Here is an 18,886-nt window from a genome sequence, read left to right as displayed (position 1 = left end):
GCTGCTGCTTGACTTAGAGTCCAGCAGCAGCACCAATTCCAGCAGGGACTCATTCTGGAAGGTTTTTCTCTTTTTTTTTTTTTTTTTTTTTTTTTTTTTTTTTTTTTTTTTTTTTTTTTTGTTATCCCCAGTGTCAGGTGGTAACATGAATGTATTTAATCCTGTTTTATAGTAGCAGCAGTAAATTCAGAGAACTCATACCTGGGGCATTTTGGTTATTTGAACGGGAAAAAATGGGATTTTTGGTGTCATGAAAGAGATGGTGATGGTGAAAACTGAATATTTCAGAATTTTCTTTACTCTTAAGGCATAAATCAAAAAGCAGACTTCCTACAGATTTCTGCTTGTAGGAAAGACATGTTCTGCCCCATGTCTTCATTCCTTCATTGAATCTTAGTCAATCCTCTTTTTTCCCCCACATAGGAAAAGGCTGAAATGCACTGAACTTTGAATCTAGGAAACCATTGTTAAGGATGAGGAGCAGGAGAATCTTGGGCTTCCAGTATTTGAAATTCTTTGGGATTTCTTTATTTGCATTTGACTGTTTTAGTAAAATCTCTTAAAAAAAAAAAATAATCAGAACTCCCAAGTCATCTATCAAGAACAGGAATAGTTTTTTTAGTTTTCTTATTATCGGGCTGTATTTTTGTAACACAAGGCTTCATTACTAAGCTGTAGCATGGGTTTTGTTTGTGTAGCCTAATGCATAATGTGACAGTGACATATATTTTGCCATCAGGCTATTTAGTGTAATACATATGGTTTACTCTGTCTTTTCAGTAGAGGGAGTAAAGATCTGAAGAAATCCCACAGGATGGCTTCTGATGCCAGTCATATGCTGGAAGCAGCTTTGGAGCAAATGGATGACATCATTGCAGGTACAACAATGCATTGTTTTACAGCACACTGTCTTGAGATTTAACTATGTCTGGTTTGCTTTTTAATATTTATTCCAAATTTATCAGGTTCTCTGAGATGCAGATTTCACTATTAACACTCTGGTTCAATAGCTGTGTGGAGAAAGCTGAAAGCAAAATAAAGGAAGTAAAATAAGCCCTAAAATTTCCCCTCAGACAGGTGAACATTGAAGTGAGAGAGGTTTACTTTGCTTTAATGCTCTATGTTTACTTAAACACATCCTCAGCCATGTGGCAGCATCCAAATGTTAGTTTTGTATTTCAATATGAGTTTAAAAAGTTTTCACCAAGTCTTCTGGCTAGCTGGATAACTTATAACTGCATCAAACACCTGCACATATAGATATATAAAAATATGTAAAAATAAAAATATACGTAACTTTTATTATGCCCTGGGGTTTGTGCTCACACACCATGCAGCAGGAGCTCCTTAAAGGAGTGTCAGGGTAGGGCCATGATCTCACTTGTGCACGATGGCAAAGAATTCACTAAAGCTTTATAAATCTAAATTGGGATTTATAGGCTCACCCAAGCTGAGCCTTCTTCCCTGGTGATGGAGTCAATGGCATCAGCTGCAGTTGTGCTGCTCCTTGATCTTCCTGCTCTTCTAGGAGAGCTCTCTGTCCAGAGACTGATATGAGGCTTTAAATGTCACCATCAGGCTAGATCACTATCCAGGTTTTTTAGTTTAAACAATCACTAGGGTTTGGTTTGTTTGTTTTTTGCATCCTCATATGAGTCTTCACTTTATTGTATGTGCAAGACTGCAGAGATACACAGAACTGTGAATATGAATTTGGGATAGATATAACTGGAGTGACTTTTCACATTGATGGAAAAAGTTCTAAGCAAATAGGAAAAATCACACATATATTTCCTTGTCCTGAGTGCAAAACCCTATTCTAACAAGATTTTAACCAACAGAAGTAACTGAGATTTTATTTTTTCACACCTAACAAAACACCATAGATAGGGAAGCATTGAACTTCCCTCAGATGTATAAGGAGAGAATAAGGAAAGCAAGTCCCAAACCATAATTCATAAACTAGAGAACTGCAATACTTTTTGGCCACTGGGATGCCATGGAAGCTGTGCTCAGAAATCACCTGCACACAAATGGAACTTGGTGTCTCTCTTCTGTGGTGATTTATACCCAGCTCTGCTCACACTGGGGAATATCATGGATGCACTGGTGGTTCCATTCTGCAGAAAAAGCTAGACAGAAAAAAAGAGTCACTCTATTTAAATTGATTTTCAGATTAGAGACTTTTTTTTTCCAGGACCCATCAGTCATGAGGCAAGTCCTGGCTATGGCAAAAGGTCTTTAGTGCTGGGTGTTTTTTCATGGTATGGAAAGATAACCTCCTAATATGTGGTAGAACTGATTAAATAGCAATATATGACAGCCTAAGAAAATTAATTTTTTTCCTAAATTTCATGTCAGAAAAATAATTGAGGCCAGAAGACAGCTTTTCTTTTGGTTCAGTGGTTGGTTGGTTGATTTTAATATTCTTTTCCCTGCTCCTTTTTCAGATTGTTTGTTTGTGCCATACCATTTCAGGGTTTTATCTTGATAAATAAGGAATAAAATTAAATTTTCCCAGGCTTTCAAATGACATCACTTTTACCCCCATCACTTGGGTGTCTTGGTGGTGTAGAACACTTGTGCAGATGTTGGAAGAACTGTTCCCTGGAAATCAGCTGATCACAGCTGTTCTGTGCTCATGAGCAAGCCCTAAAGTAAAAAGATTCAGGCATAAATAAACTCCAGTGGCAAGTGGGGTTTATTTCCACAGTGGTCATGAGCAACCTCTCCAGGAGGGTTGACTTTGTGACTTTGCATTCCTTATATTTTCAGTCTGATGTCCACTGATAGGCAGCATAACACTGAGAACAGGCTTATCTAAAGATACCTAATGGGAGAAAAAACAAAATATTTCCCAGACAGTGCATCTGTCAAGCCTCATGGATGTTAATTGAATGCTTCCCATATGATTTCAGTGTTATATCTACCTGTACTAATAAAGAAACATATTGATTTATTCCTATACTTAGGGAAAAACTCAGTTGTTTGGAAAGGTTGTTGACCTTATTTCTTTATTATTTTCTATTGCCAGGAATAGATAAAACTTTTTAAGACAGGTTAAGTCTGTTGTCATTGTCCTCTAGCCAATGTTCTGTGTGTTCCAGAACAATTTCTTGAATATTATGGCATGATTGAAGGACCAAGTAGATCTGCTGGAGTCTATAGTTGGATACAGCTGTTTTCCCAATTTGTCTGAAACTGAGGCACAGAATGATAATTCGAGTTTGACTCTCCCTAATTCAATCCAGTAAGCTTCTGTATGCAATTTGGGCAGGACTGAAAAACAGGAATGGTCTCTTGTCCTGTATGGTGTTGAGAGAAAATACAAGGTAGAAAACTCCTTTGAAAGGATGACTCTAATACTATAGTGAATTTTTCTAACATCCTTTAGTTACAAGCATGGAGAAACATCAGAGCAAAACAATGTGTGTAGTAAACAAGCTGACAGCAATTAGAAATTATTTAAGTAATATACACAATCAATAACTCACGTGAAATTAGAGAATTATCAAGCATTAAAACACTGTATGTCATCCCAGAGTCTGCAACAGCTGATAAGCCTCAAATCAGTGGAGAATTGGGAAATCGTGTCCAGATAATGATTCTCCAAGCTCACTTTAAAAATAGGTTCAGCTGTCATATTGATAAGGTCAAATTGCCAAGCCAAAATGATTTGAATATTGTTTTTGATGCAGAAAACATCTGGGCTTGTTGTCAAACATCCCATCCAGGTAGAGCTTCAAACATGGGAAAAATCATCTGTACAAATGTAGCTGCTCTTAGAGTTGACAGGAAACAGCAAAAAGTCATTTTTAAGAGCATGTGCTATTTCAATTCACTGTATCCAGAATCTATGGACATCTCCAGGATTCAAAGACCTAAGTTTACTTAGGTAAACTCAGGTAGCTGATAAAAATGACATTTTCTTTTGCAATGAGGCCTGAGTGAGTACTGGGAGAGCCACATGCTTCTCTTGACCTCAGAAACTTCATCTTTAGGCACAAAGTGAGCATTACTTCCATTTTAGAGAATTTGGAAGTCCAGTGATGTATATCTGACATTGTTTAATTTTTGAACCTTGAGTATAAATGTATATGTACACATGCAAAAAGGGAGCATCCTATCTCTTTAATCAGCCCTCATTTCTTTTGTTCTCTTCATTATCAATAAAACATTGGATTGTGGCCATTTAGGGTAAGAACTGGGTATATGCAAATATGTATCACAAGTACTTACAGATTTGCACTTTTAGCCTTCCAATTCTAGAAGTCCTACCCTGTGGTGGTGTTTGCAGAGGTCCCAGACGAGGGAAGAGATGAGAATCTTGACTCCATGTTTCAGAAGGCTGATTTAGTATTTTATGATATATATTATATTAAAGAAAATTATATATTAAAACTATACTAAAAGAATAGAAGAAAGGATTTCATCAGAAGGCTAGCAAGGAATAGAAGGAATTCTATTCCTTCTATTAATAAAATAATATAATAAAATCTTGTGACTGCTCACAGCCTCGACACAGGTGGCAGTCATTGGTCATCAAGTAAAAACGATTTCACATGCTGGGTAAACAAGTCTCAAAATCACATTCCAAAGCAGCAAAATATGGAGAAGCTGAAGCTTCTCAGTATCTCAGGAGAAAAGATCCTGGCAAAAGGATTTTTCATAAAATATGTCTTTGACACTACCCCTTGCTCCAGGAGTTAACATCTCCCATGCATGATACTGATTAATCCAGCCAAGAAGTCTCACTGCAGCCTGTGCTCATTCTCAGTGCAGCACAAAACCTATTAGTGCTCAGACTGCATGAGAGGAGGATTGTGAGGCAAGATTAACAAATTGAATATCACTGGGCCTGATCAAATTTGACAGATAGGTCAGTGTTCCCAAGTCTTTTATGCCTCGGTACATCTGTACTGATAACCCGCCCTCATAGCTATATAAATTAGGCACGCTAAATGATTAGCCTTATTTGACTAAAATAGAAAAAAGGGCTAATGTGATTGTCAATGCACATCACTTAGCCATTAGCTGGAGTGACTTGCACTCCAAACAGAGGCTTCCTCTAAAAAAAAGCACCATATATCAGATCCATCTACTCATTCTTCATTTAAGGAGCGTGACTTTGGCATTGCTTCCCTCTGAGCTTTAACCAAGTCATTACTTCTCCTTTTATTCAGGTTGTATCCATTTATTAAGATGTGTTTCTTCATAGGACTGTAGATTTTGGTTATTTTTCTTTGCAATATATCATAACAAATTAATACAGTTTTTATTTTACAAATATTTTATATCAAACTGCTTCTCTCCATAATCAGTTTGTAAATCCATTATTTCCCTTTGTGATTAATGACCATTAATTGTAAAATCTAAAACCTCCCATCACAATATAGTTTGCTACAGTCTCTTCAAATTCACTAAGTCATCAGTGTAATTACTGAGTTTCCTTTTAACCAGAGCTCCTGCAATTATTGCTCACTGGAAAATAATGAGAAAGTTAAATGTGTAATCACATGTGTCTGTATCCATGCTTCAGTATTAGCACAGAAAGATGAAAAAGTAAATGCAATTAAAAAGTTGAGCAAGGAGTATTCATGTTTGAATTCCCCTCTCCTGAACTGGCAGAATGTTGGTGCTCAGCTCATGGCTTTGGCTGCTGTGTTAGGAACCCAGCACTGCCCACAGCCTTGCTGGAAAAGGAGCCTCCAGAGGAAATTGTACTTCAGAGATAAACAGGCTTTTAGTTCAAGTTTAATGTATTTTCCTCGTGGGATTTACCAGCCAGAATTTGAAGGAGGAGCTGTTAGTGGGGATTATTAAATCACCTCTAATAAGTGATTAGAACTTGGTTTCTACAGAAAAAAAAGAGTACGCCACTCACTTGAACTCCTTTGGATGGGCTTTAGGTTCTGTGGAACAGAGTTTTCACTGAGTTCCTAGATAAATAAAAGGAAATCACAGTATTTCCTGGTGACCTCATCCTTCACCCCTGAATAGCCACATGTCATCACAGCATTCATTCAAGTCTCACAGCGCTTGAACTGAGGAGGATGGACACCTCTGTTCTGCTTCATGAGGGATTGAAATTGCGCAAACCAGACAGAGAGCACTTAATCCTATTTTTGTGTATTGGGGAGGTGCTGGTGGGTCTCATTTGAAATCCATGCTGGGTGACATGCAGCTGATGGGCACACCTGAGACTGTGTAGAATGGCTAGAAAATAGCTTCTCTTTGTTCTTTTCAGTTTGTTCAACTTCCAAACAGTTTTATATTTTTATCACTTAAATCCTATTCAAGGTTCACAACACTTTCAAACTCAAAGTTTGGTTTCTATGGTAAAGGTGTATAACTTTATTATAGGAATCTTTGGAATTTCACTTCAGAGCACTGAACTGACTATTTAAAATAATGATGAGCACAACAGAACAATTTAAATACTACACAATTTCCTTCATTGTAGTTCAGAGTAAGTGGACAACAACAGTTGCAGTGGTTTTCTTGCATTTTCTAAATAAATTACAATTGTGTTAAAAGACTATGCTTCAGTTATGATTAGTGCATTTCCTTTTTATTTTCTGTTATTTTTCAATCAATGATTTAGGCTGTTTTTTCTGAACAAAAGAAATAATATACCTAGAGCACTTATGTTACTTGTTACTGCTATGCATTAAGGTGAGCATTTGTGAAGTTATAAGATTGTGGCCTCTTTAACCATTAACTACAGTGTGTTTATGCATAGATCTTACAGCAATAGAGATATGAAAAAGGAAATTTCATAGAAAATTACTTGAAACAAGGTCTTTGATAGAGGAATAAATCAATTCCTGTCATAACAGTTCCCGAAAACTTTGTGTGAAGAATGATGAGGGCTTGAGGGGAAAGGAAAGATAAAAGTTGTGTGTGACCTCTAAATATCCAGGATATTAAAGGAGGAAGCAAAAAAGCTGAACAAAATATTTATGGTTTATATTTGTGGGGGTTTATTTTTTTACCATTTAAAATTTGTTTAAGCTGCTGACATTTATTTTCAGATACTTGACTTCAGAAAAGCTAATTAGTTAATTCCTCAGATATCAACAATAACCTATTTATAGCAATTAAAAATATTTTAAACATTTAAAAAATAGAGCAGTTCATTGTTTTTCTATTTACTCAATTCTTCCTGTTTCATGCCAGCTCTCTGTGGCCTTGCCTTTAATTTTGTTAACAACACCTAAAACAAATGTACACACTTGAGTAATCTTTACAGCCATTTGTTACCATAACCAGCTATTTAAGACTTTTACGCATGCTGTCGCCTTCAGGTTAAGACTTTGCATAAGTGTCTAGGTGCATTTTTGTTTTAAAAGCATGTGAAAATCAGGGCACCTTGCATGCTGCTTTATGCCTGTGCAGGACTGTGACAGTGTTCACAGGGGTTCTTGGTTGAGGGAAGAGACAAGGATCTGACTCCTTGTTTCAGAAGGCTTGATTTATTATTTTATGATATATATTACATTCAAACTATACTAAAAGAATAGAAGAAAGGATTTCATCAGAAGGCTAGCTAAGAATAGAATAGAAAAGAATGATAACAAAGGTTTGTGGCTTGGACTCTGTCCAAGCCTCACTGTGATTGGCCATTAATTACAAACCTCACTGTGATTGGCCATTAATTACAAACATCCAACATGAGACCAATCCCAGATGCACCTGTTGCATTCCACAGCAGCAGATAACCATTGTTTACATTTTGTTCCTGAGGCCTCTCAGCTTCTCAGGAGGAAAAATCCTAAGGAAAGGATTTTTCCTGAAAGATGTCTGTGACACAGGACTGGCTGCTGATCCCTTCCCCAGGGTTGCCAGAGCAACCTGACCTTTGGAATTTCCTCAATTTTGAGTGCTTCACTTTGCAAGAGGTCACTACAGCTGTCCCCAGACATGCTTCCCATTCTCACTTTCTGAAAATCATGGGGCTCTGAGCACAGGATGGACAGGGGAGCCTCTCAAAATTGCTGATGGACTGATGGATTCCCTGTGCAAACAGGGCAGAACTGCAGATCTTACAGAGCTGAAAGCACTGAGAGCATCTTTCCTATAAATGCTTAATTATTATCTAAAAAACAGGTGTTTAAAATTGTTTGCTGTAGGGTCCTTTGAAGGTACAAGTCAAACTGATTTACTGATCTATTTGGTCTTTAACTTCCCTTGCAAGTGTTTCTACCTTTCCAGCAAAACCACAAAATTAGAAGTTTTCTTGAAAATGGGAGTTAAAACTAATTCAAAATGGAAAAATACTTACAGTAAATATGCTACTTTAAATTTTTTATTCCTTACAAGAGATAGGGGTTTTTTTAGTATAAAACAGCAGAAATGCTGTAGTGTCCTAGACACTTACGCCAACTTACCAAACTGTAGCAATGCATTTGCAATTACAACAAATAATCTCCACACATCAACACTGTTTTTACTGAGTTTTGAGGAAGGACTGAAAAGAAACAGAAATGTAAATAGCTGCAGATACAACATGTGGCAAAGAAAGGCAGTTAAACCATGATGGCCAAAACCCCACGGGACTGAAAATCTGAGACACAAAGGTCCTTTTGTAGTTTGTATGATGTGATCTGTTCTGCAGGACATGAGTGAGTCAGTTCTTTAACAGGCAAGTGGACAGATTGCTAAGATTTAAATTTAAAGGAGTTTGGTATCATTAAATTCAAAATTGTATCTTGTCCACTTCTTCCTTTAAGCTAATGAAATTGATTCAAGAGTCTTTTCAAAAGTGAAAACTGGGTAATCTTAATGAAACAAGTTCCCTTCACTTCCTCACAAACTGAATGATCTTACTACTGCTTATTACAAACAATTACAGATTTTGTGCTAAAAACACTGTTTTACTTAGACTAATGGTTTAACTGGCCCTAAATATACTCCTTTTTCATGTGTAATTAAAAAAAAAAGAGAGAGAAAATTCTTGCAAGTATTTTTTATTCTTTAATAAATGTGTTGATCCTGTTTTTCCTGTTCAATGGAGACTTAGCCCCAAACCTCCATCACAGCTGCATAATCCATCCTCCTTTTTTTTCACCAGGCTGCTTAGCTTGTGTTTCTGGGTAGGAGAGACTTTCTTTGCTGTAGCTGTGTGTGCAGTCCCTAAAAGTGCTGCACATCACAGCTCAGTGTCTAGAAGCTTGTAGGAAAGAAGTTCTGAGTAATTACTCAGTAAATACCTATAATTTGCATAAGAAATTATAGACAGTTCTTGGAAATTGTCTGAAAGATTCTGTGTGTGACTGTAGGCAGAGCTCAGCTGAAAATCATCTGAGCTGTGTGAAGCTCTTATCTGAATGTGGTCATTAGTGTTTTTAGGCTTGGAAATTTTTTCCTAGGGCTTCCTGCTAATCCAGCTTAATAGTTACTTTTCCCTGTAGTTAAAGATCTAAAAGCAGAGATTTGAGGAGAAGTTAATATAAGCTGTGATTCAAAACACACAGTTTGTGATTTATTCTGCATCACAGTATGGAAAGAAAGAGTTGTGTGAGCTCCCTCTTCACTCTGTCTGCAGGAGGCTTAGGAACCAGGAGGCCGAAATATGTCCTGTCCAGCCCTTACTGCTAGTTTACATAAATTCACATTTTCAAGGCTGTCTTCATGAGGAAAAGAAAACTTGTGCTTCAAAGAAAATTGCACTGTGTAATCTTGAAGGAGGGAGGAAGAACTTGGACAACCTAGATGCTCACTAAGTAAAAATTCAGGTAAAAATGTGTTCTCTAGCAGTGTAATGATTGAAAGGCCAGAGGAAAGGTATGTTTATAACTTTATTCTAACCACTTTGGTCAGATGTCAATATTGTTACTCATTATTATTTTCAGCTTTATAGAAAGTCATCCTTATCCAGCAAAGATGTAGGTTTTGGTGTTTGCTGGGGGGCTTTTGTTGTTTTTTGCTGATTTGTGATCTAAAGGAGCCAGCATTCTTAGGAAAATCTCTTTTTAACCACTGATGGTTGAGTTGTACATTACCTGGAATTTTTTTTTCAAACTCAGCCAGTTTGAGAATGAAAAAATTGAGATGAAAAGGATGAATGCAGGGGATCAGAAGTTAAGATGCAAGGGAAAGTGAGAGATCAGACACAACATCTACTGCTAGGAGAGGTGGAAGCTGTGTGAAGGATGAATGCACACAACATGGGCTGAGGAGAGGGGTTTTCAACCTGGCAGGGCTTTTACCTGTTTCTTTACTTGTGCCTAGTAACTTATTTTTGGAAGCTACTGGCAGTGCTGTTTTCTGAATACGTTATGTATTTGCCCAAAAGGAATGTTTCTTTGAAGCCATTCTGCTAATTGCAAGGAACTCTGAGAGAAAAAATGTTCTTGCACGGTCAGGGTGGGAGAAATGAGTAACTTAAAAGTTGTTTTGCTTGTTTCATTACTTACTTTATTCTTTCTGCCTACCTATAATGTGCAGCTGCCTTTAACCTCCTTCACTCACTGACTGTTTGGGTAGGCCAGGAGGGAGCTACTTGGAACGTCTCAGTTTCAACACTTTTTCTCCCTTTCTTTCTTTTTTTTCCTGTTCTTCTAAAGTGAACATTCATGATGAATAATTGTGTTCCAGGAATACACTAGGAAACCACAGTGTTGGGTATTATATAAACTTCATAACAAAAGATTGCCTTGTGTCCTGTTTACCCCTGGAAAAAGAAGTGAGGTACAGGAAGACTGTGACTTGCTCAAAAAAAAAATTAGTCCTTTTGCAAGAGTTCAAAACTTTAATAATTTTTCCTGAGTATTGATAAAATTCTGATGTTTGAACTGCATTCTTCCCCTCTTCAGTTATTTATAATAAAGCTATGCAGATATAGACAGCTGTTAATGGTGGAGAATGCTGGTAACAAATAATGTTGTGTGGCATCTCTTTTTATTTTCATTAATCTGCAATAATATCCAAATTCTTACTGTCTGGTGCTAAAACTTCATGTACTTTGCAGCACAATGATGCCAAGGTTTAAAGCAAGGCAAAGAAATACAATTATTTACTCCTACACACTTCTGTTTTCCAGGGTGTGTTCTTCTGGTGAGCAGTGCAATCCTACTTAATATGAAACTACATGGAAAGCAAATAAGAAAAGCAAGCCTGTGATTCATTTGAATTTTAGCATTAAATCAGGAAGTTTTCTGAATTAAAATGCTGAGTTGGGCTCTGTATTTTTGCATTTCTGTCCCTAGTACCAAAAGTGCATTATTTGTCGCATTCAAAGAAGTTCTTCATTTTCCATTGTAGCTAGAAGAATAAAAGGGACCACATTAGCAATCCATAGCAAACCAGTTTTAAAGTAATTCAGCATTTTGCAAAATGTGAGGATGAAGAGAATTCTGCCAGTCTGAACTGTCAGTTGAAGAGCTTGGGGTAGCTCAAGGATGCCTATGGAGCATGCCCAGTCTCAGGAAATCACAGAATTCCTGGCTGGCTCTGCCTGTGCTCCAGCACTTTAGAAATTTTATCCTTTATAAAATCAGTTTCTTAAACATGGCAGTCCCTGTGTGTACATGTTGTTTTCCCTGGTATTTTGGTAGAGGCAAATCAAATGAAGGCATGATGAAATGTGTGAATATCACTGACATTATACAATTATAATATAATTAACATAATATAATTAATATAATATCACTAATATCACATAATATATAAAGTTAATATGTAATTATTATAATATAATTAATATAATATCACTGAAATTATATAATATCAACTGAATTTTCCTGCATCACCTGGGATTGTTTGCTGTGGAAAGCAGATGCTGCCAGGAGTGTTGTAGCTATGATAATGCAAGGATTGAGGCAAGAGGTGATACACAGTGAGTCACTTGGGCTGGTGAACAAAGGTGTTACCAATACTGTCCTGGAGGAAGTCACAGTGGTACATTTGATGGTGGTGTTTATTTGACTATATAATCTACTTAGTACAATCAACTGAACTCCTGAACAGCTGTTATAAATTGTATTTAGCTTGGCTTTTTTTTTTCACACCTGAAGTATTTGTTGTGGGTCTGTAAGTTTATGTGGTTTTGTTTGGATTGGGTGGAGTTTTGTTTTTTTCTCTTGTCTATAAATAAAAAATATTCATAAAACTAGCTTGAAAAAATCTATAGCAGAATGCTCCTTTCAATTTCTCCCATTCCATAAATATTCTGAATTGCCAGTTCATTGGAAGGGTAGCCACCACAGCTGATTTTGAAATAGCTTTGAATCCTGTCTGATTTTCTAGGGTGAAAAGTGCTTGCTAAGCAAAAAGGAAATATTGGCATGGAGTTTCCCAAAAGAGTGAGAAATGGCACAATAACCAAGGAATCAATGCTACTTAAGAAGTCAGGGTCATGTTATCAGTTTGTGTGTGCATCTCTCAGAATGGAACAAACCTCTCTGGCTGAATGAAAAGATGACATTGGTTATATGATCCAAATGGCCCCTTACTCAATTTGGAAATCTGCTATTTTTAATTTAATAGTTTAATATTGATCTGCATTAGGAAGGTACAGAAACAAGCTGGCCTGAGTAGCTGAGAGCATAGAAATACATAAGAAAATGTCATTTGGGGGTTAGAGAACACAAGTCCTGCAGAGCAGACAGTTGATCCTCCCCTGAAAAGGAAGTAATTCAGGAAGCCAAGGCTGGTTTACAGGGTGAGGTTGTCTCCTGTGGCAGCCCTGGAGCACCGGATATTGAAGAAACTTTATCTTGCACATGGTCTTGGCCAGAAATTAAGATGAGATCTTGCACTTGAGGTATTAAAATAAACTCATAAGCAGCAGAGGTCAACAGGATCGAACAGAATATTCTGAGTCAGAAAAGAGATTAAGGTAATATTAAATGCTCCAGTAGTGAAAATGACTGTTGCTTTACCAAAATAAAAAAAGTCCTGCTACAGAGCCTTGAAAAATTTCCAGGAAGGGCTTTTCATTATTTAAAATGGTCAAAAAAAACCCCCACATGGATTGTATGGTGGAATTCAAGCCACAAATTTTTTTGCAAAGACATGACAAACTACTTTGGGTGATTGAAAGAGTTTTTGAAGAAAACCTGGTTAATACTGTTTTAATTTTCCCAAAAAACTGTGAGTAAAATTAATCATTCATTAAATGAGAGACCAAGTATTGTCTTTGTTCAAAAACTGGTTGACATGGAGAATAATATTAGCATTAAATTATCAATTAGCAGTTTGATTAAAAGCTACTTTAGTTGTTTCTGTGTCCTAGGACCTCCAGTGTTGGTGTATTCATGAGATGTGTATCAGGCTGCAGGTAAAATAAAACACTGGGTTCAAACATAGTTTGCAGTGCCCAGATCATGGTAGATAAATGACCACAGCAGGCAAACTAACACTGAGTAATGTGAGGTACTGTGCATTCAAGAAGAAAATCTGAATTCCTTATACTTTTTTACATCACATTAGATACATCTGCTCAGGGGAAAAATAAATTTAGAAGGTCATTGTCAAAGATTTTTTTGTTCCCTTCGTTACTAACACATAAACTATGTAGAACACAGGAGTAAAAAGAATAACAGCAAGGAGATTATTAAAATCCCTTTGTGTGCATCAATTATGTAGTCTTCTAATGAATACTAAATGCTATGTGGAGCCAGTACAATGTGAATGATCAAAAACCTAAAAAAAATCTCCCATTACATCAAATAAGAAGGGAAATTGTGATTTTTTTTATGCTAGAGAGAACATGAGTGAAGACATGTGTACAATCTATTATATACATGAGGCAATGAATTGTAAATAAAAAGTTTAAAAGTAGAGCAAATAGATATTTTCTACCTGACTGCTTCTTAAAGATACAGAGGCATATTAAATTAAATTAAGGTCTGAAATTCAGGACTGAGAAAAGAGAATTTATTTTACTGTGCATCTCATTGAAACACCCAGGGTACTAAGAAAATAAGTTTTGGAGATATTAGAATTTGTAAAATTTATAATACTTCCATAATTGAATTATGGTTTTTTGTGCCTATTATTTTTGAGAAAAATAATATTGGTGTTGGAGGACTGGAAGGAGAGAGACAATGCAATTTAAAGAGCTTTTTGTAATTTATAAAGCTAGAAAAGTTTCATTTGCTATTTTTATTGCTACCTTTTTGGGTGTTGTTCTCTGTAGGAGAGTTCTAAACCTGCTCATGGTCATTTGTGTTTTTCTAGATCTGGTAACATGATGTATTTAGATCCCAGTTTCTTGTCAGAGAACTGCATCAGTCATTCATTTGCAGTGTGGGGACTTTCAGTGGTGTAGCTGAGAAGTTAGTGACATCTCATGGCAACTGTGGAAAACTACAGGTGATTTGGGATAAGTTTTGGGATTTATAATTTGGACATTGCAAACGTGATCTAGGTCAAAAATCTTTTTTGATATGCATGTACAAACCTCTTGCATTTGGTTCTCCAGATTTCATGATTTCTCTAGAGACTATTTCAGGTATTTCTAAGCCTGAAATGAAGGTTTTCAGCCTGGAGTGAAACTTGTAATTCTCAAGTCCATATATTGTAGTGTGCAGTACCTACAAAGGTAGGTATAAAATTAATTTGCCACCTCCAAAGAAATTATATGACATTATTGTCTCTCCTCACTTTGTTTTTCTTTAGGCACAAAGTCAGCCACAGAGTATGCTAATGGTGGCTATGATATTGTGTCACCTGCTCCATCAGTGTACCTGGGCACATTTCAAATTTTGCACCTCCTGGAAGATCTGAAGATGGCCCTGGAGATGCTGGAGGACCCTCAGGAGAAAGAAGCTCTGAGGAACCAAATCCCAGGGGCCACAGCACTGTGTCTGCGAGAGTGGTTTGAGGAGAACCTGGTGAGTTTTTATTGGAGCTTTTCCATTTTGCCTGCAAACAGGGTTGGGTCAAGTATTTCCATGCTTAAATAATCTCCATAAAAAATGATATCTGCACACTTAGACAACTGCAGAGGGTGGTGAGCAATAACAGCTGAGGATATCACTGCTTTATGTACTGATTTCTAAAGCAATGCAGATATAGGAGTAGAAGAAGTTGATAAAAGACCTTATTTTGTCCTTTGGGGAGAGAAGAGATAGTAAAAATGAAGTACAAAAAAGTTGCCTTTTCTGTGGCTGGTTTTTTTTTTTAATATATATTTTGTTTGCTTTATCTTCTTGCTGGAGATAAAAAATTTATAACTATTTACAAAACTTCTAACTTGTAAACTGTCAGTTTAGAATAGAGTGGCATTGTCTGTTGAAGGGACAGATCCAGACAGGATGATCCTCATTTCCTTTTCCTTGCTGCATTGCCTTGGTTATCAGTATTACAAATGTCCAGAGCAGGGGGGGGTAAATGCAGGAAAGCCTTTGATTCTGAAGGGGAGACATTCCTCTTGGGATAGATGGGGAATAAACCTCTGGCTACACTGGAAAAACCAGGTTTACCAGGTGAAGAGATAGACCTGAAAAGAAGAGACTCACTGGGTGTAAAGGAAGAGAAACACAAGATTCCCCTTCTCCAAACCTGCCACTGCCAGGGACTGGTATAAATATGAATAAAAGAAGAAAACCTGGTTAGTATTATTTCAATTTTCCCAAGAGCTATGAGTAAAATTAATCATTCATTAAATGAGAGACCAAGTATCATCTTTGTTCAAAAACTGGTTGACATGGGGAATAATATTAGCATTAAATGATCCATTAGCAGTTTGGATAAAAGCTACTTTAGGTGCAGAAGTTATTTCTGTGTCCTAGGACCTACAGTCTTAGGATGCAGGAAATGCAGGAAAGTCTTTGATTGTAAAGGGGAGACATTCCTCTTGGGATAGATGGGGAATAAACATCTGACTGCACGGAAAAGGCTGAGGTTTTCCAGGTGAGGAGCAGGTCCTGAGACGGACCTCAGAAGAGGAGATTCCCTGGGTGTAAAGGAAGAGAAACACAAGATTCCTCTTCCCCAAACCTCCCACTGCCAGGGACTGGTGGGATCCTCATGAGTAAAACCTACCTGTGTCTTCCCCAGCTCCAGAAATTTTCCTGGATTAATGGTTTTCCTTCTGGCTTTGTCAGTGCATATGACTTTCATGGAACCTTGCCTGTGGCCCCTGGTTTGGTGTTTCTGATCTGCTGGGGCTGTCAGTGCTGGATGTAACCCCAGTTTGTTTTGTTTGTTTGAGCTTGTCATCTGCTTGCTCCCTGGCATTCTTCACAGAGTACAGGAAAATCCTGTTTGGGCCCATATGAGAGAAAGGAATGAGAATTTGGTCCCAGTTTTGAAAGCTAAAGGTGTAGGCAATGTTTAATTTGCATGTACAGTGTTAGATTTTGGATTTAGATATCCTTAGGCCAGCTCTTACCGAATGCTTGCCTCAGCAGAAATTTTAATTATTTTTCTAATCTTTATGATAGCTAAGAGATGAGTTTAGTGCATAAAAGCCAGATTTTCAGTGTTGTTCACAGTAAAACTGGACCTGTATCAAGAGTAGTATTCATTTGACAAAGCAATTGGGCAGTCTGGATGCAGAACCAAGAAAACAGGGAAGGTGTTGTTTGGAGTATCTCTAGTGCAGCATGGAGAGATAACTGGTTTTAAAATATTCTGCACTGTTCTGCATCGAGGGAGGGTAGTGCACAGCTGCTGTGAGTGTTAATTGAAAATGGATAGTAATCTTATGGATTTGAAGACCTTTCTTGAATTATTTTTAACTGCAAATAAAATTTGCTAGCATACATGATTTCTGTGGAAGAAAACTGATAAAATTCAGCTCATTAAATGTAATGAAAGATGTATTTCATAGTTGTGTCCCACACTGAAATTTCCTTCATTCCAGCCCAGAGCTATGAAACATGGCACTTAATATGTGTCATATGCCAGGATAGCTGAGGTAGTGAGTTCTAAAGAATGAGATTTCTGCATCTCAGTGAATCCATTCACACTGGGAGCCTCAAAGACAGTCTGATGATCATTAACTCTATGAAATGCTGCAGTATCATAAAAAAAACACCCACTCAGATGTGGCACATTCTCCACTGTCTCTTCTAAGCATTCTGCCTAAAGTGTAGGCTAATAACTGGAGTGTATTTTAATTGTTGTATTCAACTGAAAAGTTACATAAAAGATTGCTTAATATCAGTAGCAGTACTTTGAATTGCAACCAACTTTGTATGTGAAATGTATGCAGCAAACAGTGGATGGTGAAACAATTCCTTTGAGATTTTATTGTTTTGAGCTGTTACAGGTTAAATAACAGCTGTAAACAGAGAGGGATTCTCTTTTGTGAGTGATTAATTCCACATCTATTTATTTTTGGGGTCCATGCACCTTCCTTTGCAGCTGGAGAGCTGCTCTAGCATGTCACTGAATAGCTTCAGAGACTACAGCAATTACTCATTTTCTAACCTTTTACCCAAACGGGCACCAAAAATATTCCCAACGTATCCTGATTAGGCACACATTAGAAACTAAAGATACAAAAAGCCATTCCATGTTTTTAAAAGCAGATAAGTATGCTTCTTTCAAGAGAAGTGTGTTGTTCTCCTTCACTTCAGTGTGTGGTCGAAAATTGTATCAAAAATCATTTCAGCTGCCATGGCTAATCAAGAATACAATCTGCCTAATGAAAATAATTTGAATGTGTGTTTTGCCACTGCCTTGTGTTGCTTTGCTGGGAAACCACAGAAAGGGAGGTCAGAAGGAGGACTGGAGGCTCATTCCTGCTGGATGTTATCAAACAGCAGCATTTGACTGCCAGCATTTGGGTTTAAGTAAATTACAGGATAAAAGTCCCAGTGGTTGTCTGGTGTGCTCCTTCTTCATTAGCAATCTTCACAACCTAAAGCAGCCCTGAGAGCCCTCTGAGGCCCAGGGTGGGTGTCCCTGTTATGTTTGTCACACAGCAGGATTTGGGATTGCAGCTCAGAGGGCAGGAAGTGGCTGGATATTCTTTGTGCTGTTTTTATTGGGGTAACATCCAGAACCCAGAGATCAGTTGTACCTGCATGGGGAAAATAACCTCTGCAGAAAATTGCCCCTTGGACTCATAACTCAAGTAGCTTTGCAGCTTTGGGAATTGCCACTTAATGTGCTGAACTATACCTCCAAATAAATAAATAAAGGCAGTGGAGTTTTGCCCTCGGCCAGCTTTGAAGCCCATGGGTTTATTGCTGATCAAGTCAGGAAGTTTCTTTGCTGTTTATAGGTACTACACCTGGTCTCACCTGCCTTCAGGTCCATAGCACCAAACTCTGGAATTTATCAGGCATCAAATGTCACTAAGTGATGTTTCAGATTAATTTAATTTTTATTCTATTTTTTTTAAATCAGTGGTAACTTTATTATTCTTTGTCCGGTCTGCTCTAGGTGTGAATACCAAAGATGTGGAAAAATTTAGAGATGTCTAGAATAGGAAAACTTTAGGCCTCATGTTTCATACCTGATATTACCTTTCCTGTTAACTCTTTGGAGAGCAGTTGCTGAATTCCTTTTTCTTATGTAGCCAAGAGTGATTTGGTGTTTCCTCTAAGATCAAGGCACAGCATCTGTTGAACTAAAGGTGTTCTTTCTTAAAAGGCCTTTTTTTCCTTCCTGTTTCTGTGGTCTGGGATCTATGAACAATTCAGATTTCTGAGTTTACAGAATAACTGGACACAGTAACTGTTCTGTCCCTGCTTTGAGATAGATGAAATAGGTTTGACAAAGTTAACACTGAATTTAGAAAGATTCTGTGTCTCATGGAATGAGCATTTTATAGTTGCTGTAGTTGCACAAATCTTTTGGCATTCCTAAAATGGCAGAAAATTTAATTAATTATAGACTTTTAAGTACTTAAGAATTCTATTAAAAACTTTTACCTTGAAGAGAATGTCTGAAGTGTTTTAACATGGCTTAATGATTGTAAATT

At 37.2% G+C, this 18,886-nt stretch overlaps 1 protein-coding gene across 1 annotated transcript in view; it reads left to right on the top strand.

Annotated features, from left to right (window-relative positions):
* The first annotated feature begins 792 nt into the window (after positions 1-792).
* The window catches only part of PPFIBP2 (PPFIA binding protein 2), a 76,879-nt gene continuing 58,785 nt past the window's right edge, over positions 793-18,886 (top strand). Inside the window, exons 1-2 of the mRNA XM_066553064.1 lie at positions 793-878; positions 14,626-14,840. Coding sequence (XP_066409161.1) covers positions 815-878; positions 14,626-14,840 — 279 coding nt within the window. The 5' untranslated portion in view covers positions 793-814. The remainder of the gene's footprint in view (positions 879-14,625; positions 14,841-18,886) is intronic.

This window comes from Molothrus aeneus, chromosome 6 (genome assembly GCF_037042795.1).
Source record: "Molothrus aeneus isolate 106 chromosome 6, BPBGC_Maene_1.0, whole genome shotgun sequence".
NCBI classification, from domain to species: Eukaryota; Metazoa; Chordata; class Aves; order Passeriformes; family Icteridae; genus Molothrus; species Molothrus aeneus.
This window is presented reverse-complemented; position numbering and strand designations above follow the sequence as displayed.